Source organism: Petaurus breviceps, unplaced genomic scaffold (genome assembly GCF_028583685.1).
Source record: "Petaurus breviceps papuanus isolate PSGF00001 unplaced genomic scaffold, PetGlider_PUasm1.0 90740, whole genome shotgun sequence".
Classification (NCBI taxonomy): Eukaryota; Metazoa; Chordata; class Mammalia; order Diprotodontia; family Petauridae; genus Petaurus; species Petaurus breviceps.
The window spans coordinates 1,020,676-1,045,890 of NW_027187330.1; the positions used below are offsets into that span (position 1 = coordinate 1,020,676).

General features: G+C 38.9%; 1 protein-coding gene across 1 annotated transcript in view; it reads right to left on the reverse strand.

Annotated features, from left to right (window-relative positions):
* Positions 1–8,161: 8,161 nt before the first annotated feature.
* OPALIN (oligodendrocytic myelin paranodal and inner loop protein) overlaps positions 8,162–25,215 on the reverse strand; it is a 22,958-nt gene continuing 5,904 nt past the window's right edge. The window contains exons 3-5 of the mRNA XM_069067077.1: positions 11,216–11,332; positions 10,049–10,108; positions 8,162–8,390 (exon numbers count right to left, since the gene is read on the reverse strand). Coding sequence (XP_068923178.1) covers positions 8,211–8,390; positions 10,049–10,108; positions 11,216–11,332 — 357 coding nt within the window. The 3' untranslated portion in view covers positions 8,162–8,210. The remainder of the gene's footprint in view (positions 8,391–10,048; positions 10,109–11,215; positions 11,333–25,215) is intronic.

A 25,215-nucleotide genomic window follows, 5' to 3' on the forward strand; every position in this document is an offset into this window, starting at 1 on the left:
AAACCCCCCAAAACCACATAGTAAACACTGATTCAGTCCCACCAGAAGAAGAAAAGATGAGAGCTAGGAAAGGAAATCAGGGTGGGGGTGGGGGTGGTTATGTGAGCAGCTGCACTGGGTTTGAAGCAAAAAGGATTGAAACCTAATTAGAGATAGTTGTCCCCCAAAGTTACTTAGGAAAAGGACTGAGGACAATAATATATAAATTATTCAATGTGAAGGGATGAGGAAGCTTTGCAGCCAATCTCAGGGTTGTACCCACAATCAGAGGGGAAGGAATAAGAAAATAAAAGAAGATTATAAGAAAAAAATGCTAAAACAAGAAAGATTTTTAAGAGAAATAAAATTCAACAAAAAAACCACCCATGCAAATAAATTAACAGACAAAATTGTAAAAACTAGAAGAATGGATGGGTACGACATCCTCAAAGGGAGTATGAAGTGATCTTAATAAGGAAAGGAAACAGATACCTGATGAAACACACAATGCTAAGGAATCACAAGACAGTATATAACATCAATAAATTGCAGAATGGTTCAAAATAGAAATGAAATATACTTGATAAAAACTGGAATGGAACAATGATCTCAGCAAAAATAAGTAACAGAAGAGCATTGATTCAAGTTTTTCCAACAAAAACGACAACAAAAACAACCAGAAGAAAGAATAATAGATTCCAATACAAAGAGACTCAATTGGAGGAAAATCTGGCAGATGAGAAGCAAGAAAACCAACATGAAAAGATGACTATACAAGTCTAGTCATGTATACATGACTATACAAAAGAGAGCTATACAAGTCAAAATTTTTTCTCTTGAAAATAGGATGTGCAGACAATTTAAATGTTAAAAGAATTCTGGAAGTGCTGAATTTCAAAACTTGAGCATCATAATGCAATAAATAAAACAAGCAAACTGCCCGCAACTTTTGGAAACAGAAAACAAAGCAACAACCAAAAAGATCCACACATCACTTCTAGAAAAAAACACATCCTATGCTTCAAATTCTAAGATTTGTAGTAGTTAGATTTAACAACTCCAGTGGTGAATAACAAGTTTTGCAGGCAGCCAGAAAGAAGAAAGAATTTCAAATAGAAAGGACAAGTGCAAGTAAGTCAAGACTATTTTGGATTCCCTAGAAACTGCAAAAGTAAATGTATATATTCTGAAACAATATATTCTGAAAAGCAAAGGAGCCCAAGATGCCACCCAAAATGATATATCCTGCAAACCTGAAATGAAAAAATTTTAATAAAAAAAATGGAAGCGCAACAAAAATGGACAATCAGTTTGAGAGGCAAAGGAGGAGGAATAGACTTAGCACTGACTGCAGTCAGCCCAATACAGGTATACCTCGGAGATATTGTGGGTTTGGTTGCAGACCATTGTAATAAAGCAAATAGTGCAGTGAAGCGAGTCACAAAAAATTTTTGTTTTCCTAGTGCATATAAAAGTTATGTTTACACTATGCTGTAGTCTGTTAAGTTTTCAACAGTATTATGTTTAAATAAATAATTTAAAAATACCTTATTGCTAAAAAGAGAATGCTAACCATCATCATCATAATCTTTTTGCTGGTGGAGGGTCTTGCCTCCATACTGCTGACTGCTGACTAATCAGGGTAATGGTTGCTGAAAGTTGGAGTGGCTGTGGCAATTTCTTAAAATAAGGCAACAATGAAGTTTGCTGCATTGACTGTAGAAGCCATTGTTGGGTTATTAATTGACCTAATTTCAATATTGTTGTATCAGGAGGCCAGAGAAGGAGAGAATGTGGGAAGAGCCAGTAGGCGGAGCAGTTAGACACATCCACAACATTTATTAAATTTGCTGTCTTATGGACACTGTTCCTGGAGCCCCCAAATAATTACAACAGTAATATCAAAGACCACCCTAACAGATATAATGATAATGAAAAAGTTTGAAATATTGTGAGAATTACCAAAATGTGACACAGAGCCATGATTGATAGGAGTATATGCTGTTGGGGAAATGGTGACAGCAGAGTTGCCACAAACCTTCAATTTGTTAAAAACAAACAAACAAAAAAGCTCCACCAACATGATATCTGCAAAGCTCCATAAAGTGAAGTATAATAAAGTGAGGTATGCCTGTTGAGCTCAGGTAATTCAGTGAAAAGAGAAGCAGGATTAATGGAGGAGATTCTTCTCTCATCTTACCCTAACTATGGGTCAGGCAATGAGGAGCACGAGGCATGTGGATTTTCCCAGGTATCTCGTGTGGTCCATGGTCAGAACCTATTACTGCTTGGGAGTCAGGACTCACAAAACACCCAGGAGAGGACTTGTCTGACATATTCATCCTCATACTGATGAGGTATAGGCTCTGGGAGATAAAAAATGATGTAGTTAGGGGTAGGGGTTGCTTGAGACCCCAAAATACCAACACACTGGGTCCTGCCAAATGAATTCAACTCAAGTCTTCTCTCAGCCAAAGAAAAGCAAAATTTATTAAAAGTTCACCATATTGGGTAGACGCTTAAGGAGCCTCAGTATCTGTAAGGCTTGCATTGGGCAAGTGGGCCAGAATCACCTGACACAGAGCAAGTCTGGGCTCGGTCATTCCATGGTACAGAAGGTTTGTGGGAGGAATCCAGGGGTGGTCTAGAGGAGGAGTTTGGGGAGGGTCTTCAGGAGAAGTCAGATGAGATCAATGAGTGATTAAGGGTGGGAAGTTGCAGGAGGCTACCTGGAGACTACAGACAATGGTGGGCTAGGCCAGTTCAAGGGTGGATGGATATTTTGATAGGTTCAAGGGTAGGAAGTAGATGGACAATGGAGGGCTAGGCTAGTAACAGAGGTCTGGGCCCAGCCACAATGAAAAGGCCTGTGGCCTCATGCTAATGCCTCATCAAATGGGATGATTTAATCAGAGTTCAAGGGGGGGTTCCCAGAGCCTGTACCCCAAGGACTCAAGGAGAGCTCGAGGGGGCTCCCAGAGCCTCCACCTCATCAATACCATGTATCTATCTGACCAGGGCTTAGTAGAGTGCTGGCTCATAGTAGATGCTTAATAAATGTTTATTTATTGACTGACTGGTCCTCCTGGGAAATAATTGCCCGTGGGAGTATCTTTGAGACACACTATAATAGGTTTGGGTCACGGCCAGAGAAAGTTACAAAGGTAAGAATCAGACCCATTGTTTACATCTTCTAAAAGAAAGGAAAGTCTCTGAAAACTTTCCTTATTTTTTTTAATAGGACACTTCCTCATTCTTATGGGTAGAGGAGCTTTTACCAGAAAGTCTGGTTTTCTTTGAGTTCTTGTTATGTCAACAGTAAGCTACAGAGCCTAGCAAAGAATCTTTCAGATAGCGGATATTAAACAAATATTTGTTCAATGAATAAATAAAGATAAGAGTTTCCCTTAGGAGAGTATTAGCTCAGAAATCACATTAATTGGCAGAGCGTCCAGAATTTCATCATCATGGTTTTGGTATGCCACCAATTAGAATATTTTAAGTTGAACTGATCCTTGGATTAAGGAAATATGTTTCCTTGTTTAATTCTTTGAGTAGTCCAAGGTATTGCTTCAGTAGTAATAATCACATTCCTCCTCTCTTAACGTCCTGCCCCCACACCCACTTACAAAGGTCAATGCCTGGAGAGAATGTTGAGACACAAAAGAAGTTGGGGGAACAGTAATGGAGTATAGAGCTGGAGAAATAGGAACTCCCTGCAAATCTGAGACCTCAAATGTAAGACCAAAACCCTTAGGAACAGCGCTTTCTCAGTCTTTGCTACTCAATGACACACTCTTAGCCAGTAATGGCCAACGGTGGAGTCTTCGGCATGGCTCGACTACTGTCTTTATTTTACCCAAAAAAAGAAATCCGTGCAATTGCTCCCCGTATCCAGAAACAATCTATACAAGTGCATCCAATCAGATGAGAGAAGATTGAATCGATAAATGTCACTAGTTGAAATTAGAAACAAACTTAAAACAGTGTGTAAATTGAATTATAATCAGCTGCCCTAAATTCCAGCATCATGGGATCTAACAGAAGTGTAGACACCCACCTGTGTGTCTCACTCCTCTGTAAAGATGTGTTAGTTATGTTTGCTTATTAAAGTGACCAGATGGGGCAGCTAGGTTGTACAATGAATAGACCACTGGCCCTGGAGTCAGGAAGAGCCAAGTTCAAATCTGAACTCAGACCCTTAACACTTATTAGCTGTATGACCCTGGGCAAGTCACTTAACCCCAACTGCCCTGCCTTCCCCCCTCTAAAAAATAAAAATAAAATAAAAAATAAAGTGATCAGAAATGAGGACTTATCTGTTGTAGCATTTTAGATAGTATTGGCATGGCATATAACAGAAATTTAAACTCCATGTATGTATCTGTGTGTACATATGTATATGTTTATTTATATATAATCAACCTATTGATATAATAAGATAAAAACTGCAAGCAACAAAAACTACAATGCCCCACATAAGGAAAACTTGCTTGCTTCTCAGATTAAGAAAGATTAAAAATATTTATTGTTATCACAATAAAATAAATTATGACGTAATTATAAGAAATAAATTTGCTATTAAAATATTAGATGTTACCAATAACATAGCCACCAACCTCTAGTATACATGAGTCAACACTTTTTGCTTACCAAGCATGTTAATAGTTATTCCTCACAACCATTCTGTGAGGTAGGTTTGTATTGCTACCCCAAAAGGAAACAGAGGCACAGATTAATTAATAAATTGTTTCAAAGTCATACAGCAAATCACTAGTGAACCTGGGATATGAGCCCAAATTTCCTGATTTCTCATTCCATGGTGCTAAGACTACCTTATGGATGCAGACTTTCAGGTCGTCTTCAGCCTTTCTACTTACCCTGATAATGGAAAATGCCTCTTTAAAGAGTCAGGTAATAAAAAAAAAAAAACCCATTGACATGATTTGCAGTTATAGACATCCTCTGGGACTTAACTTTTGAATTTCAGACTCAGGGGACTATTTCCCCAAATTTATCTAATTAGAGATATATTAAAACTCCTTCCCTTTTTTCTCCTCCTTACCATTTGTTGTTCCATTTTGCTATTTCTTTTTCATCATCCACCTTACCTTGGTCTGGGAACTGCAACCAAATCAATATGCTTCTGGAAAGAGCTTATCAGTGGACTTTCTTATCTGCTCACCATCCCTTTACTATTCCCAGACCAAAACACCCTTTCCTGGTAACCATCCCCCCTATATGTGTTATATTCCACCTATTGGTCTGGTCAGTCACAGTTGGACACACTATACCTTGGCTCCAACATGGTGATATCATTTTGGTCCTCTCTGAGAATGAAGGACAACAACCAATCAACTTATTTCCCCCTATTACAAAGTAAACTCTTTGAGGATAGGAGCTCTCTCAGTTTTGTATTTATATCCTCAGGCTTATCATAGTGTTTGGCACACAGCAAGCATTTCATAAATGGTTTTCATTTCCATTCATTCAACAGACACTTTCCAAAGCATTCTGATTGGCAATGGAGAGGCAGCATGTTGTATGGACATAGTGCAAAGAGTATTAAATATGGGGGTCGAAATGGCTGTCACAGTCTTCTAAACTGTGAGTGTTGGCAAGTCGTTTCAACCTTTTGTACCTGTTTTCTCCTGTAGAAAATGAGGATAAGATAAAGAGATTGGAGAAAACCCCTCCTTCCCTTCTTGGCAGATGTCAGACTCAGTCATGTGGTGGTTTTCTTTTGGGTTTTCTTTTTTATTCTTTGTTGTAACGGATGGTTCTTTGGGAAGGGGAAGGGAGGGATACATTGGTGATGTAAAAAGAAAATACCTTAATATTTGAAGGTGGGGACAATATATGGCATATGGTTTCCAAGTTTGTAAATCACCTTATGAATGTTTCTTACTACATTGAACAAAAGATGCCTCTAGGATCTGAGCTTTCTTGTCTCTTGCACCTAACATTACTAGAAATACATTCACAGCTTTGTTGCCTTCATTTGCTCTCCTACTGAATCCTACATCCCATTGCAAGGACTGCCTGCTTTAAGCCTCATTAAGATTGTTGAATTCACTTTCTTGGAAAGTTCCAGTTATGTAGGAAGGAATTTGTAACTTTTCCATTCATTGCCTTTCCTCCAGCTGCTTCCTTAACTGTCCTCATTTCTAGGACCATGTAGCCAACTGGCCTTCATCATTGCAGGCAATTAAACCCACTCATGGGCTCTGCTTGTCTTCTATTTCTGACACTTGGCATATGCTCCCACCTACAATGTTCTACAAGGCTCTCCTAATTTAGACTTTGCCTGCCTTTTCTGCCTTCATATCTTCAGGCTTAAGTCACTTTAAATACTGAACTGAGGAAGAAGAACTGATGGTTACCTTCTAACTCCCACCCTCACCCCATGGTTCTTTGGGAAAGGATATTTGATTATTTTAATGGCATCTCTGAAAACACAGTACAGTACGTGGCAATAATTGCCTTGGGGAACAAATAGGGACTGGATAGGGATGGGAGCTATGATTTCATTAATAGTAGGAACTTCCAGATGAGGACACTTCCTCTCTCATGCAGGTCAGCACCTTCTCTGCAACTTATGGACTTTGAGAGTATCCTAGAGCAGTAAGAGGTTAAGTGACTTGTCCAAGGTCACATAGCCCATATGGGAGAGGAGAGACCTGAATCTAGGTCCTTCTGCTTCCAAGACCAGCACTCTATCCATTATACCACACTGCCTATATAAACACATAATACATAGAGGCCACAAAATTAAGAACATTTTTGAGTATATACAAAATGATCAAAGTGATTAGTAATATAGCAAAGTCTTATTTAAACCACTTTTCTGGGTTTCCCACAAAATATCCCCTATCTAGGGAAATCCAGTTTTTAAAAGATGAATCCTACACTCGGCTCTGAAGGTCATCAAAGGAGGTTTTGCGGAGGTCTGTAACTTAACAAGAGCTCTTTGCTAAAAGAACCACAAAGGTCTTAACCCTGGATTGGACTTTTGCAGAAGTATCCTTCCTTTCATTCATCCAATGAGCATTTATTAAGTAGGACATTATACTAGGAGCTGGGACACAAAGACAAAAAACACCAACCACGCTCTACCTTCAAAGAGTTTCCCCACAACATTCTAGTTGTGAAGAACAAAATGTACACAGATAAATTGAGAAGAAATACATACAAAGTAAATTCAGGATAACCTGTGGGGAGAGGGTTCTAGCAGTTGGGACAATCAGGGAAGCCTAATGTACAATGTGATGTTTGAACTTAGCCTTGATGGAACCTAAGGATTCCAAGAGACAAAGGGGAGGAGGGGGAATATTCCAAGTATGAGAGGCAGACTGTGCATATACAGAGGTCAGAGGTAGCTATTAAGAGAGGCAGTTGGCCTATGAGAGAAAAAAGGGACAATTAAAATTCAATGAGGCATTACCAGTATCTTGAAACACATTCAGAAATAAACCTGTAGAACTCTAGGCTGTGGATAATAGATGCTGCACATATATCCTCAGGTTCATATTGGTAGGTAGCACAATTGCTTTTTCTACAGTTTCTGATGTTAAGGCTTTTGCCTCTGTGAGACAGGGGAAAGCTAGGTAGAAGCTGTATACAGTAGTATCTTGTGGGCTGCCCTGAGGTCATGTAACCATTGCGTATATACCTAATATCAAACCTTGACTATCCAGAAGGTAGGGATGATTTTGCTTCATTCATTACTTCTCCTGTCTCACATGATTCCTCAGGAACATTAAATCCAAGCCTGATCTGCTGGCTTCTTTGTGAATAAGAGATCTGACCCATGATTAAAGGAAGGCAAAGTGGGGAAGGCCTGACGTGGGGAAATAAAACATTGTTCAAGGTCACCCAGAAAAAACAATGGGAGTGATAGAGATGGAGTTCAAGTGTTTAAGGTCCTAGAGCCTACCTCATTCTTTTAAGCAGTGGCATCTCATTACCAAGTGCTTCGTTATTCAGGCAGAACCCAAGTACTAATAGAATAAATCAACTCAAATGCTAATTATTTTTTTTTTCAGATCAATGAAGAAAATTTGTGTTGGCTAGGTACCATCTAGGCATTCTAACTGACTTCCATTATAGACCCAAGTATTTCTTTCTCTGGTCTAGTTTGCTGTGTTTTGTTTTGTTTTGGTTTGGTTTGGTGTTTTGGGTTTTTTTTTTTTTTTTTTGGAGTAAGTTTGAAATCAGTTGCTGAGGATATTTCATTTCCTGCCCCGTTTGGGTAAAAGCCACCTTGGCAAACTCTGCTTTTTTTCCATTCCAGTTCTAGGAAAGTAAGCATCATATGATAGCTCTTCTGTCCCCATTATGGTCTTCACATACACATGAGTTTCTTCCATCTCTATTGTTTCCTTCACATCCATGTCAGGGCTGCTGAGATTCTGGGGAAAAAAAAAACAAATAAAAGAACAAGTGAAGCTTGAGTAGCCTCATAATTCCTGTCATTAAAGTCATTTATAGGTTCGTGTTCTCTAATATCCATTGTCATCCCAATATTAAATAATAATCAGGTTTCTCCAAACAACTAATAATTAGTTATTTTATATTCATCCCCTATCTCAGATTAGAATTTCCCAAACAGTAGGTCATGATGCCCCCAGGAATTCCTAGGGGAATTTCAAGAATTATATTAGTCATGAAGCTACTGCAGTTCTTTAGCATGTCAATTCAAGGCAAATTGACTGCTTTTCCTTCTTAGTTCCCAGAGTGTCTGGGATTAGGCAGACTATTCGATTAGGCAACAGCCCTATCTCTGGTAGCAGAGAAATGTCTATTCTTCTACAGGTAGACATTAATGCCTTTCACAGCACAGAAAAGAGCCATTAGTAAATGTATAAAGAATTCTATTTATAACTTTATTTATTATGAAGATTAATTTGCTTTAAGTAAAACCCTATATCTTGGTTCAAAATTTTAGCACAAGAGTTTAATTTAAACAAATGATTGTAGTTGATAATAGATCAATCTGCAAATAATCCCCTAATAATGATAACTCAGTTGCTAAGGTCAATGTTAAGAAGTCTGTTACAGTGTTACTGTTCACAGTAAAATCTATCTCTCAATCTACCCTTGTAACAGACCTTTCCAGTGGTTCTTATAGTGTTGACCTCTCTGCAAAGACTTTATCAGCTCATGCATCATGGTCCTCAGGGGAGATACCATCTCAACAACCTGCACCTTATTCCTGACAAGAATACCACCATCTGAATTTCTGGCCATCTGAATTCACAACTCCTTCAGTTCCTCACGCTCACTCTACATATCCGTTCACTTGACAAATCTGATTAATTCCACCTTAGAGGACAGATTCTGGGGAAAAGTCAATGAACATCCATTGAGAATCACAGAATCTCCACAACTGAAGAGCTCTCATAGGTCATCTAGGTCAACCTGTACCTGGATATGAATTCCTGATAAGGGCCATGACTGTGATCATTCAACCTCTGAAGACCTCCAATTATGGGGAACTCATTACCTCACAAGGAAGCCCATTCATTTGGGATGGTTCTGATTGCTGGGAAGCTTTTCCTCACATTGAGCCAAAATCTTCACCACAGTAACTTTCACCCATCACATCTAGCTCTACCCTTTGCTTCTAAGAAAAATAAGCTTAATTCCACTTCTTCATTACAGCCCTCCAACAACTTGAAGACTTCTTTTGCGTTCCCAGATAAAGTCTCTTCTCCAGACTGACCCTCTAGTAATGAGAATTACTACCTCATTCTGATATTCTCCATCTCTCTGTCTCTGTGTTTCTCTCTCTCTGTCTCTGTCTCTCTGTCTCTGTCTCTCTCTCTCTGTCTCTCTGTCTGTCTCTCTGTCTCTCTCTCTCTCTGTCTCTCTCTCTCTCTGTCTCTCTCTCTCTGTCTTTCTCCCTCTCTGTCTCTGTCTCTCTGTCCTTTTCCCTCTGGTTTTCATTTTATGTCCCTCTCCTTTTTAACCCAATCTACTTTTTCCACCCTCTCCTTAGGATGACAGGATTTACAATCCACAAATTGTTTACTATGAGATATTAAGAAGTACAGTTAAGAATCCTTACCTCCAATGATACCTCAGAACTGTCATAAAGGTCTGGAAGATCATTTGGTCTTTGCTTCTCCTAAATTGGTAACAAAAATGTGGGATGAAAAGATATAAGCTTGGATCATGATTTAAGTGCATGAGAAATGAACACAGGCACATCCAAAAATAGGAGACAGAATGGATTTAGAGTGCGTATGACACTTTAAATGGTAATAACAGGACAATTTTTCTGAATAACATTGCCTAAGGGACTTTGGAGAGGAATCTGGACCCCAAAATAGCCTGATATTTATGGCAAGGGGAGACTCTACCTTCTTTTTCTGGAAGAAAAAAAAAGCATAGATGACTATATTCCTGGACATAACTGATTATAAACACCTTCCTGCCTTGTAACCACCTCTCTTTGGTCAGATTTATCATCCACTCTCTTTCCCTGAATGTTTTCAAAGTTACCCCATAGAGCCCAAAGAGGTGGGCTTGGAGCTTGGTCACACATTGAAGACACCAAGACCATCCTCTGCATTCTGGTCATCACCAGTCATCTTGACTTTCGTCCTGCCACTGGATTTTGATGACTCAGGAGAGTGAGGCTGACAACTTTACACAACTCTTGTCTCACTTAAATCAAATTCATGAGCATGTAGGAACATCACCTGTCATTCATCCTCTTTGAAAATCAACAACAGTGAAAACAACAACCTGCCTCAAAACCTTCCCCACTTTAATCTATCCTACACACAGAGGCCAAAGTGATTTTCTTAAATACCAAGTGTGGTGAGATGGGAATTTGGTTTTACGATTTTGTTTATTACTCAATAGACATTAAGAATTATAACCAGAAAATTTCTCCATAATTTGAGAACATTTTTACTTTAAACAAATGTTCTCCTAAGAATTAATATTCTCATTAACCTAGCACTGAGCCTGAGGCATAAGGTAAGTATGTTTTTGTTTGGCATTAGCAGACAGGACAGGAGTCTAAGAATTATAAAGCCACAAACAGGGAAAGTTATTTACAATGAAAGCTCCTTGAGGGCAGGGAATGTTTTGGTTTTGTCTTTGTATCCCCAACACCTCTTGCACAATGACTGATTAAGTGCTTACATAGTAGGTACTTAATAAATGCTCAATGAATGAAAGCCATTTAGAGTACCTGTTCTAACCAAAGGAAAAGGATAATCACCTGGGTATGCCCATCCTTTCTTCTTTTCCGAGCACAGACCACAATTACAACTACAAGCAGGACCATGGCTACCAAGGTTGGGATGCCTGCTGCCAGCCCCAGAATTGTGACACAGTCCTAATGTAGAAAGACAGGAAGCATCAAATGTATCAATTCTTTTGTGATTGCTCACCATTCATTCCCACAAATGGTCAGTAAAGATGGATCGTGCCCCAAGAGCTATGTACAAGCCAGTCTTCATTCATACTCAAGGCTCACCCCAGACTGTAAGTTGCTCAAGAACAAGGATTGTATTTTCCCCTGTGTTCATTTTGTTTTGTCAAGAGCAAAGAAAACATGCCTAGCAAATAGTAGGTATTTAATAAATGCTTATCGACTTCTCTAAATGTGACTACCTACATATGCAATGGTGAATAATAATAATATTTATACGTCACTTTAAGGTTTATAAAGCATGATACATCCATTATCCCATTTGATCTTTACAACAACTCAACGAGATAAATGCTACTGATATTATCATCCTGCTTTTGCAGATGAGGGAATCCCTCTCAGATCCTCATTGGACTCCTAATTCTGAGGCTGAGAGCAGCAAGAATCATACCACTCACAAGTGTCTGAAGTGGGCAGGCTTTCCTGTCTCCAATTCCAGCTTTCTTTCCCCTGCACTACGCTAATGTACAATGTATGAAAGCCAATACGGGATGCTTTTGAGTGTAAGGGACCTCCCTGAAGCATCCACTGAAGAGGAAGCATGCACTCTGTGACACTCTGAATCACCAAACTCTAACTGGAGCTCACAGTAAGAGAACACTTTAAGGTTTACGGGCACAATCAACTTGGAGCCTCACAACCATACTGAGGCAGGTACTACAAGTATGATTATCTGCATTTTACAGATGAGGAAACTGAAGCGAACAGGGTGAAGTGACTTGCCCAGGATTACACAGTAAGTGCCTGAGGCCACATTTGAACTCAGGACTTCTGACTGCAGGCTCTGTATTCACTGCATCACTTAGCTGCCTCAGGGTCCCTATGTTTAGACTTCTAAAATGACCCAGGGGAAGCTAGCCTTCCTAACGTTGGAAACTGGGACTGATGTAAATGCAGAGAAAGCGATCATCCACAGGAATGCAATTATTGGAGTGATATAAATGAAAAACAAAATACCAGTTAGGCAAAGCAAGCACTCTAATCTTTTTTTTAAAAGCAATCGGGGTTAAGTAACTTGTTCAAGGTTACACGGCCAGGTGTTTCTGGGTGGGCGCTAAGTGTCTGAGCCCAGGATTCTATCCCCAGATCATCCCGACACTGGAGCCGGTGCTCTTACTCGCTGTGCTACCTGGCTGCCCCCTAAGCACTCTAGTCTTAATTACCAGTCTTGTCCCCAAAGAAGAAGTGATGAAATTCACCTCTCTTCTTTGGAGACTATCTGGATAGATGATTGCATACACTGCCAGGAGGGGTTAATATATTAGTTGGTTTTGAATAACTAGTTTCCCTGAAAGAATGTTCTCTGTGGGGAACAGGATAAGTTGGAGATATGTTGGAGGAAAAGATAAGATAAAAAAAATTATGAAAAATCCAGAACTAAGTGATTATTCCTGAAAATTTTAAATTAAAAAAATTTTTGACCCAGAGACAGTATTAAATGGTGTAATGTGAATAATTCTCTCTTTGGTCTTGATGGCTGACTGGGTTACTATTTACATGTGTGCTGTATTTTTATATGTGTGTGTATTTTTATCATTGTTGTCTTCCTAAATGTTACAAAAGGAAAAGGACAATGTGGGTCAGGGTATTTGCTTTTTAAAGCCATTTCATGTTTTGTATGAAGCAGTGTTTTATTGTATTAAATTTTGAACTTGTCAACTAGGGATTGAATTTATACTTCAGTTCAAAGTATTTAGGTTTTTTCTCCCATAGTAAATGGTTAACACAATACAATAAATTTAGCAATAATTAGTAAAAAAAAAAAAGTCAAAGGAGCATAACTAAGAATAAATGTGATGGAAAAACAAAATGTTTCATAATCCTAGAGATAGAAGAAATGCTGGGCACCATCTAGTCCAACTGCCTCTTTTCACAGATAAGGAAACTAAAGCAAAAAGAAGCTTAATGACTTGCTCAAGATCACACAGGTAGAAAGTGGCAGAGACAGGATTCTACCTCAAGTCTTTTGACTCAAGAGTCAATGCTCTTGTCACTGTAGCACGTTGATCCCTCCCGAATTTTTTCTAATCTATTATCTCATATTTAAAAGAGAAAAAGAAACACAAGTGGTTGGTTAGATTGGAGGAAATTATAAAAGTTTCTTGCTTCTTTGCGCTATACTAGGGTTTCTACTCTAGGAACCAGTCTTTGGTTCTTTTTGCTGCTAGTAAGAAGAAATTAGAGACAGGGGTTTGGAATAGGATAGGGCAGAGACAGTAAAGAGATGTAACCTGATCAGCACTTACACAAAATGAGCTTTCCTGAATGACTATTTCAAAGTCAGAACATTTTTCAAAGCCTTTGAGCAACCTTCCCCCTGCCCAATTATCCCACATCTAAGATAATGTCTTGAGGGGTTAATCTCTCTCTCTCTCTCCCCCTTCCCCCTCTTCCTCTCTCTCTCTTTTCACATGAACCCAACTGACTTGAGGACCATCGTCTTTTAGAAATGGGTAGCAGCTTGGTGACATCCCACATGTGAGAGGGTGGGGCTGTTTGTGTGACCAAGTACAGGAAGTTTATGCCTACCCATCCTGTCAGACTCTTTTATGTGTCCACTCAAAAGTACACCACAAGGAATCCACCCTGTATGCTAGAGTTCATCCTTGTTTTCTTTTTGTATCATGGGGGCACCAGAAGAGCCCACAGTCTGTACATTGGTCATTCTTTGCCCTCACCACATGATCAGTCCATCTTGTTTTTGAATTAGCTATTTCTTTGATGGTAGTCATCAAGTGGGAAAATAAGATAGTCTCACCGTGTGATGAGTTAGTGTTTACTGTCTGTGTGACCTTGAACAAATCACCTATTTGGTCTTTAGTTTCCTCATCTGTAAAATGAGGGGGCTAGATTTACATGGCCTCTGAGGTCCCTTCCAGCATCACCCTGGTCATCTTGAGGCTCCCACAAACCCATTCTATAAACTTATGGTCCTTGCTGTATCTCAGGTGGGGTTTTCCCTGAGCTCTTGTAGGCAAGGTTCCTCTGGCAGCTTGGATGCTGTCCTGGACTGCAGATACTCCAGAAAGAGGGGAGATATCCCCTACTCCTACATCACAGGAAGATTGCTCCCTACCCTAAATCTCCATATAACCAGCTTACTACCATTTGGTTATTTTCTGTCACCTCTAATGCACAGTTGTCTGGTCTAGTACCTTTGTATGTCATTCTAGTGTGGTACCAAAAAGCAATCACTTGGTGTTAAGTGCCCATCTAAGGCAACAATAACTTTTTCTTTACTTCTGCTAAGTCATTCCACCCTTCTCCCTTCCCCACAAGGGAAAACAGTTGTGGGTTGCTAAAACCAAGGTCACTCATGCTTTTTTAAATATACACTCTCTGACAAACTGAACACTTTGTCTCAAGATTTCTGCATCCATCTGTTAGTATCTGTTCTTGGCTATTTCCAGCATCTTTCTCAGAGCTCCAAGTACTGACAAATGAGGCTCCTTGATCATTTTCACAGTATCCCCCGAGAGCTACAGTTTGCCAACAAGCATTGATTTAGTGCCTTCTATTTGTTGTGCACTGAAAATGCACAGATGCGTCATCATCCTGTCTTAAAGATTCTTTCACTCATCAGAGAAAATAGCTGCTTTGGAATAATCCTAGGTTGTGAAATTTTACCCTCAAATTCGTCAAGGATCTTTGATTTCATTTGTCTAGGAACTCCCTCCACCAGCTGCTATAACTTAATAAAGTCTTGGGAATCTATTCATGTTTATATAATGGTTCTTGTTGTTGATCCTTTGTACTCAAAGACGACTGATGACATCATGATGGTGGGGTCAAGGTACAGTGAGTTCGACTGTGGTTGAGGACTTACACAACTATTAAGTGTCAGAAGCTGGATTTGGACCCAATTTTTCCTGATCCCAAGTCCATTGACTTGACTATTCACTATGCCACTGAGGCCTCTTATAGGCAATAAATGCTTAAGAATAGTCAGCCAACAAACATTTATTAAGCTCTTTCTATGTGTCAGGTGCTATGTTAAGTAGTGGGAATATAGATATCAGCAGAAAGAAAGATAACCCCTTTCCCAGGGGCAGAAATTTCCATTATATTGGGGAAATAGTGTATATACAAGGAAGCTGAAGAAGAAGAGGTGGTGGGATGAAGATATTCAATCAACAGGCACAGAAGAGATTAAGGAGAATGCAACCTGGAGAAGAAGGAAGACATGGCTGGCCAGGTGCCTTCCTCACATGAAGGTGCTGGGAGGAGCTCTCTAATCACAGCAAAAAGTAGCAGGAGCTCGGAGTCCTTCCAACGTGGGAATTCCAGGGCACTTTGAGCTTCCAGGACAAAAAGGCTTCTGCAGCATAAGACATTTCTGGGGCACAAATTCTTTTTTTTATTATTTATTTTGTTTTAGTTTTCAACATTCACTTCCATAAGTTTCAAATTTTTTCCACCTCTCTGCCCCCCCCCCCTGAAGGTGGCATGCAATCCAATATAGGTTCTATGAAAACATTCTCATTAAACATACTTTAGCATTAGTCATGCTGTATAGAAGAACCAGAATGAATAGGAGGAGCCACAAGAAAGGAACAAAACAAACAAAAATAGCTTACTTTGCTCTCCATCCGGACTTCATAGTTCTTTCGCTGGATGTGGATGGCATTTTCCATCATGAATCCTTTGGAATTGTTTTAGGTTCTTGCATTGCTGAGAAGGGCTAAGTCTATCAAAGTCAGTCATCACACACTGTGGTTGTTACTGTGTACAATGTTCTCCTGGTTCTGCTCATTTCACTCAGCATCAGTTCACTAAGTCTTTCCAGGTTTTTCTGAAGTCCGTGGGGTGCAAATTCTTTTTTGTTTGTCTTTTTGTTCACTTTTTGGAGGGCAGCTGGGGTTAAGTGACTTGCCCAAAGTCATATGGCTAGTAAGTGTGTAAAGTGTCTGAGGCCAGATTTGAACTCAGGTCTTCCTGACTCCAGGGCCGATACTCTATTCACTGTGCCACCTAGCCGCCCCTGGCACAAATTCTTAAAAATAATTTCTCCAGTAGACATTGAAGAAACAATGGAGAGATAAAGTACAAAGCATGTTATTGACTTTAATGGTGATAGAAATATAAGTGCCAATCATTATTTCATTCTCACCTCTGTTTAAAGCATTCTATCAACTTATCTCTGGAATCTTCACAATTCCAGGAAGAAGGCAATATTGAACAGCTCCCATTTATTTTACAGAAGGATGAGTCAATCAAAGGTACCTAGGTGGCACAGTGGATAGAGTTCTGGGCTCAGAGTCAGAAAGACTTGAGTTCAAATCTAGCCTCAGAAACTTCCTAGCTATATGACCTTGGGCAAGTCCCTATCTCTGTTTGCCTATGAACTGGTGGCCCACTGGAGAAGAAAATAGCAAGCCAAGAGAACCCTATGGATAGAGGTCCACAAGGTCACAAAGAGCCAGACACAACTGAACAACAACAAAGCCAACCAATGGTTAATAAATATTTATCAAGCACTTAGTACATGCTAAGCACTGGGAATACACATAAGAATGGGAGACTTAAAACGTGGGAGAAGACAATACACAAAAGGAAGCTGAAAAGGGAGGAAGGCTGCTAGAACCAAGCTGGTAGCAAGTCAAAACCATAAGAGTCAAAATGGAGTATGCTATGGTGTAACGAGGACTGAATCTGGTATTAGAGGACCTAGGTTCAAAGGCATTTGTTAGATGGCACATTAAAATAGAACCTATGGGGGTGGCTAGGTGGCGCAGTGAATAGAGCACCGGCCTTGGAGTCAGGAGGATCTGAGTTCAAATCTGACCTCAGACACAACACAAAAACTAGCCATGTGACCTTGGGCAAATCACTTAACCCCAATTGTCCTCTAAAAAGCAAAAAAAAAAAAAATAGAACTTATAAACTTCTAAACCTGGGGGGGGGCATTCTTCCACAAGTATGCACAATATTTGTGGGAAGTATGAACTCAAAAAGCAGATAATAGTAGTGAGGCACTACAATTATAATATACTGAAATTGGTTGTATATTGCCTTACTCACACATATAAACTAGGACACAACTCCTGGTACTACAAGATCTAAAAGTCTTTTTTCTCTTTGAAGAATCCTCATTTAGTTTCACGTGGACTAGTGTTTCTGTTGGTTATTTTGTTCAGTTGGATTTTTAGGGTTTGCTCCACTACAAAACTCAACTCTCAATTTGCAGAGCTAGCTCTCTTCCAGCAATCATAGTCAGCTCTTTTCTCTGCTGCCAAGGACCCAGTTTCTCAAAGCTGTTCACGCCTTTGAGTGACTTCCTTTCTACATCCAAATCTCTCTGTAGCGTGTTTCTCTGCTTCCTCAAATATACCTCCAACTTGCTTTAGCTGATTAACATTGAATCTGCTATAGTTCCCTGTTATAAGCTATGCTATGGCCGGATGTATAGCATAACAGAAGAGTAGCCACTGATCTTAGTCCTTATGAGCATGTACAGAGTTCAGCTGATGTAATTCTCCATGGGAAAAAGGCTAGACAGCCTGCTTCCCATAGAATTGAGATGCCATGTAAGGAAAATGCCTTGGAGCGACATTTTGTAATTGATTTTTGTTTGCTAATTACATTTTTTGATGAACTGGGGAGCATTCAGAAAGACTATTTGACCTAGGGTAATTTATTTTTGTCTTTATATTCTCAGCAACTTGTAGAATTGTGGGGGCTTAATAAATATTTATTGGATTGAATTAAAGAAGCAGCTTTGGAGCTGGTTCATACCAGCTCTTAAAAGCAGATTGTTAAATTTTCAGTGTGACCATTTACTCCTTGGAAATCATCATAGCTACACATCAGGGCTTGATTTATTGCTTTGGTTTATTGTTTCTAGACTTAAGTGATGGAGAACATGTTAATAATATAGATTAAAGTTAACAGTCTGTCAAAGAATACTTTTTTTTCCTTCAGAGAGCTGAATGTTAAACATTTACCAGCACACCCCTGGACAAATGAGAGCAGTAACCTCAGAATGATTAAGGTTTTAGTATAGAGTGGAAAAGAAAAGAGTGTGGTCATTTTATTTCAAGAAAATGATCAACAATTCCTTTCCTCTTCAATCTCCACATTTGGTCATCTGAATTTTCTCTATCATGCCATAGCTTGATCATCCTGGAAGTGCACCCCTCTCCTAACCTTCTCATACAGGATGTATCCTGGGCCCTTGCTGTCTCTTCCTCTAATTAGCTAATTTCTCCCAGAACCTTCATTAAAAAGAAAGCATGCAGGCCAGCTGTTTCTTCATTTGTCTCTGGGTTCCACTCCAGACTCTCTGGACTTTTATCTATCATGCCCCCTTTCCACTTCCTTTTAGGTGTCGTCTTCTGTCATTTGGATGTAAGTTCCTTGAGGTCAAGAACTGTCTTTCTGCTTCTATTTTCATTCCCAACACTTATCACAGTGTCTGGCACATAGTAAACATTTAATAAATTCTTGTTGGTTTGACCTGTTGACTTGAGAAAAAAGTTCCAAAATGAAATAAAAAAAGTGGCATTCTGCAAATAGAAAGAACTCATGGAACTCTATTAAGGAGAAACTTAATATTTTACTTTTGGATTTGCATCTCTGCTACTTAGCATAGTGCTCACAGCACATAAGCACATAATAAATACTTTTGCATTCATTCATTCAAATAATTATAAGTATATTGTGCTCTTCTTACATTGTTCTACTTGTGAACAGAGTTAGTAGGAAGATGTTTTATGTAAGAGAAAGACAAAGTTATATGTAATTTGGTTTTGTTTTTCTAATAATTTTTCAATTTAATCTCATACTTACTTCTGTGATTCCACCAGTAGCATCAGGGAAGGAAGTCTGTAGAGGGAGAAAAAAAAACCCATGCATCTTAAGAAAACAAAATCTGTAGTAATGGATGTTATGTTTGCAAAATAGTTTGTCTGAAAATAGAATTTCTGGTTTCTGCCCCTTCATAAAATTAACTAATTTTTATAGGCATTCTTTTAAACTAAGAGTCCCCAGAAAAAAAATTAAATATGATCCTATGGGATCACTATTTCTGAAATCAATTTGTAATTACCTACTTTGTACATTTACAGTATATAAGAAGCAACAAGATGGCACAGTGGGCATGGAATCAGGGAGACCTGATTTCAAATCCAGCCTCAGATACTTACTAGCTGTGTGACCTTGTACAAGTCACAGACTCTGCCTCAGTTTCCTCATCTTTGAAGGTTAATAACACCTACCTCACAGAGTTATTGTGAGGATTAAAGGAGATAATATTTATAAAGCACTTAACACAGTTTCTGGCACATAGTAGGTACTTAATAAATGCTTTCTTCCTTTCTAGGTTCCAATTCAATTGTAGAGACAGGGTAGCTTAGTGGATACAATGCTGGGTTTAGGGTCAGGAAGACCTCGATTAAATTGCTGCTTCTGGCACTAGCTGTGTCATACCCTGGACAAATGTCTTCAGATACTATGTCTTTCAAGCAACTTCATAAGACTTATCTATTGAGTCATAAGTGGGCTGTGATCTGGATTGGCAAAGGGAGTTCCCATACAGGGAGTTCTCTTTCAAGTATTTGAATAATCCACAGCAAATGTTTGATTCTGTCACTGAGGATATTTTGAGCTATATGTCACCTGCTTATGGAAAGAAAATTAATTTAATTAGAAACCACAGTATTTAGAACTAAAATCACTTCATGTTATGAAAGGAAAAAATTGAGGTTTACCCAAGGTTACAAAGGCAGGAAGTAGAAGAATCTGGATATAGGTATAAGACCAAGTGCACATTAAGGAAGGAGAATTAAAGGAAAGAGGGAAAGGTGGAGAAAACTCCAATATTTTTTTTAAAGCAATTGGGGTTAAGTAACTTGCCCAAGGTTACATGGCCAGTTTTTTTTGTGTGGGTATTAAGTATCTGAGGCTGGTACCAATCCCGGGTCCTCCTGACTCTGGGGCCAGTGCTCTTACTCACTGCACACCTAGCCACCCCAAAACTCCAATATTTTTACAATATTTGGGAGATGAGACATTCAATGGTGTGCAAGTTCTTTGAATTACACATCCTAGAAGATGTGAATTACATGTCCTATGACCAAACATCACAGTACAGTCATGTTACTTGCCATGTATTCTGATTCAGCAGACATGTTTTTAACATGTACAGTTTAAAAAGAAAACAGAACTTTTCTCAGAAGTAGTGAGAGGTAGACTGGTAAAAAAAAAGTGTGGGGGAGGTTCAAATATAGTCAAAGGGAAGGAGAGAGAGACATAAGACATTGCAGCCACCTCCTCTGCACTAGCATCCTGTCTTGACCTTAATGGGAGCAAAATTTCATTTTAAGGTTTCATAGTTCACCTGATTGCCTTCCCAGGTTGCTAGTACTCTCTAGCTACCGCTGTTTTGAGATGGGAAGGAAAATGTATAAATAGAGCCCTTCATCACATTCTAGTTTTTGAAATTTCTGTGAGTGAATTGATGTGTCTTTCTACTGTTTTGAGGAGATCATCATGTTCTTTGGAGACATTTGGGAAGTAGCAGCCATTTAATAATGAGTGCCACAAATGTTAATACCTATATTATTTTATCAAGTACTTTTTGCTTTGATTTCATGAATCATCTGGTTTGGTTTGCTCCAAAGTCATTGGATGGGGGCTCAGAGTTAAGAATTTTAATAGGTGAATACCCAAACAACACTATGTTTCATGAAAAATCAATGTCCATATGGGATGTCTAGAGCTCAGTATGGGACTGCCATTCTTTTCTGTCTCTCTTTGCCATTACTTTTGATGCCTCCTGGCTATTGCCACTCTCCCTCTTACCTTATACCTCTTACCTTACCCTCTTACAATATTCTGAGTCAATTGCCATACTATGAAAATCATTTTCTTTCTCTCCCTCTTTTTTATCTACCATTTCCTTTTTTCTTACATTTCCACTCTTGTCTTTCTTCATTCTCTCCTTCCCGCCCCTGTCTCTTCTTTATTTTCCCCTTCAACTTAAATTAAATGTAACTGCTTTCTGTTAATATGTTAAGGGTGATTTCTTCTTTTTTTGTGGTATGGTATAGGGTCTTTTTTACATAGCACAGGAGAGAGCCTCAACACACCTTAATTCTTCCTTGTGAGGTTGGTTTAATTCATCCTTCTGAATCACCAGTATAATTGTCCCCCAAAAGAGAAGCAGTGAGACCACACAAGGAATAAACAAGTGGAACTGAACCAACCATCATACTGTAATCTTGTTAAGCTGAGGCTAGCTTGTGCCCAACACAAAGGTCAGAGCAAGTCAAGATGGAGAGTGACCAAAGTGTTGAAACAGCTTGCCACCGGAAACCAGGAACCTAAATATATCTGGAAAAAAAATTGGGACTTCCTCATCTATTGAGTTTGCTGTTGCTTAACTTGAAGCTCCTGTGCTATTCTACAGAGGCTTGACTCAAAAACTACAATAACATTTGCTGACTTATCTAGTGCAAAGGATATGAATACTTACTGTGTTAGGTGGCAATGTGAGATTTTGGATCAAACTCTGGAAGGGAAAAGGAAATATTAAAATTTTTTCCATATATAGTCTGTCTGGTTTCTCTTCCTCATGCACTCCTAACTCAGGCAGATATTCCCTATTTAGTCCCCCTTGCAGGTTCAACTCTGCCCTAACCCCAGCCCTAGGGATTCCAAGAAATAATTTGCTCAGGATCTATCTTGATGACCCCTCCCTTCTCTTAGCGTAGGGGATCCTGTCTTTGAGCCCAATATCCCTCTACTTTGTACCCTAGTCTTCAAGCACCTGAGCCTAATTGCCCCATTTCCCCAGGTTTGGGTACCTCATGCAAATTGTTTAAATGATTGGACCTGAGTTATCTGTTTTGCAGTGGCTAAAAAGTACCTTAAAAGGCTAATTTTAAAGGCTAAGTTCATATCTGGCCTCAGACATTTACAAGCTGTGTGACTTTGCTCAAGCCACTTAACTTGTGTTTGACTCAATTTTCTCAACTTTAAAATGGGGATAATAATAGAAATTGCCTTGAAGGATTGTTGTGAGGGTCAAATGAGATAACTATTGTAAAAAGTGCTTAGCACATAGTAGACAGGAGAGATTCTGGGACAAAGTGTGTGTGTGTGTGTGTGTGTGTGTGTGTGTGTGTGTGTGGTCTGTGTCTGTGTCTGTGTGAGAGAGAGACAGACAGACAGAGACAGAGAGAGACAGAGACAGAAAGAGATTCTTGGAGCAAGCGGAGTAGTTTTGGGCTCTGATCAGGAGCTGGAGTGAAGGAGTGTCAAGGTGCAGATCCTTAATGCAGAAGAGAAACCCAGACCTTCCCTTTCCTTAGTTCTGTGAGTTATGTAGAATTTACTGACTAAAGGAAGAGAGGAGTCAACTCTCTCCCAATCTTGACCTCTTGTAGGGAAGTGTCGACACTATGACTCTCATTATAATCAAAAATCTCATTAGGGTTTTTTTTTTTTGAGAGTAGAAAAGCACTTTTAAAAATACTTATTTCTTTTTAGTTTTCAACATTTGCTTTTATAAGATTTTGATTTCTAAATTCCACTACCTCTCCAGGTCCCCTTCCTCAAGATGGACATGCAATCTGATATAGGCTGTACATGTATGATCATATTAAACATATTTCCACATTAGTCATGTTGTGAAAGAAGAATCAGAATAAAAGGGAAAAACCATGAGAAAGAAAAAACAAAAAACAACAAAAGAAAGAGAAGATAATATGCTTTGATCTGCATTCAGACCTCATACTTCTTTCCCTGGATGTAGATGGCATTTTCCATCATGAATCTTTTGGAATTGTCTTAGATCATTGCATTGCTCAGAAGAGCTGAGTCTATCAAAGCTGGTTATCACATAATGTTCCTGTTACTATGTACAGTGTTCTCCTGGTTCTGCTCACTTCACTCAGCATCAGTTCATGTAAATCTTTTTAGGTTTTTTCTGAAGTCTGTCTGCTTACCATTTTTTTAATAGGACAATAGTATTCTATTGCATTCATATACCACAATTTGTTCAGCCATTCCCCAATTTATGGGCATCCCCTCAATTCTTTGCCACCACAAAAAGAACTGCTATAAATATTTTTGTACATGTGGGTCCTTTTCCCATTTTTATGATCTCTTTGGGATATAGACTTAGTAGTGCTATTGCTAGATCAAAGGGTATGCACAGTTTTATAGTCCTTTGAGCATAGTTCCAAATTGCTCTCCAGAATGGTTGGATCAGTTCACAACTTCACCAACAATGCATTAGTGTTCCAATTTTCCCAAGTCTTCTCCTACATTTATCATTATCTTGTTTTATCATGTTAGCAAACCTGATAGGTGTGAGGTGGCACCTCAGAGTTGTTTTGAGTTGCATCTCTCTGATCTAATTATTTAGATCATTTTTTTCATATGATTATAGATAACTTTAATTTCTTCATCTGAAAACTGCCTGTTCATATCCTTTGACCATTTATCAGTTGAGGAATGACTTGTATTCTTATAGATTTGACTCAGTTCTCTATGTATTACAGAAATGAGGCCTTTATCAGAGACCCCAGTTGTAAAAATTATTTCCCAGCTTTCTTCTTCTGCTTCACTTCTAATCTTGGTTGCATTGACTTTGTGGAAAATCCTTTTAATTTAATATCATAAAAATGATCCATTTTGCATTTCATGTTGTTCTCTATCTCTTGTTTGGTCATAAATTCTTTCCTCCATAAATCTGACAGGTAAACTATTCTTTGCTCTCCTAATTTGCTTATAGTTTCAACCTTTATCTCATTAGCATTTTAGGCTGTGATATCACACTGTTGACTTGTATAGAGCTTGGAGTCTAATATCCATGCACAAAATAGGAAATTGGCACTAATTCCCTTGTGGGGGAAAAAAGCAAAAACTATTTAATACATTGACTTCTTACTAATAGATATAATTTTGGTGATGTTGAGGCTGTGATCTCATAGAAGGTTTTATTTTTTGGTTTGTTTGATTTGGGGTGCCCCCCATAATTTAAGGGACTATAGTCAACTGGTTCATATTTAGTATGAAGAGAGAAACCCAAGATATCTAGACTCCAGAGTGTCAAGTAATGTTTGAAAAGTTTCAATGAGCTCTGATTTTTTTTTACCAATTTTGGATAGTTAAGCACTTTTGAAACCCAATTAGAATATTAATTCATGTATCTGATCATAGTTTAATTGTGATTTTATTTCCAGGTCATAAAGCAAATATAATGGTCGTAAGGAATAGAGTCAAGAGTATTGAACCAAAAAAGAGTATTGAACAAGAGTCAGGAAATCTAGGTTCTAACCTAGGTTCTGTGTGATCTTTGGGCAATTCATTGAACCTAGCTGAATCTCTGTACACCATCTTCAAAATGAAGGGGTTGAAGTAGGCCTTCATTAAGACCCTTTTCCCTGCTAAAGTTCTATGTTCTGTGCCTATGATCTAAATTGCACCAGAGAGTTATTGCTAAGGGAAAGATGCCTGTATTATATCTAAAAGGGATGCCTAGGAACTGTTAGGGCTTGGGGCAAATTTTGACCATACAATTTTGTCTAGAGATGTACCCTGTGGATTGGTCATCAAACTATGATGTAGATGAAGAGTGCAGAACTTTAACAACAAGTAATAGGAAAAAGGAATCATGGTAGCCTCTGGTCATCTGGAAGAGTGTTCAGTATGTCCCTTAATGAGGAAATAGCATCATAGGCATATTTCTTCTATGAGAAAGATTCTTACACAGCCCATTCCCTCTATAGGGAATTTCCTCCTCCTCCTCCTCCTCCTCCTCCTTCTTCTTCTTCTTCTTC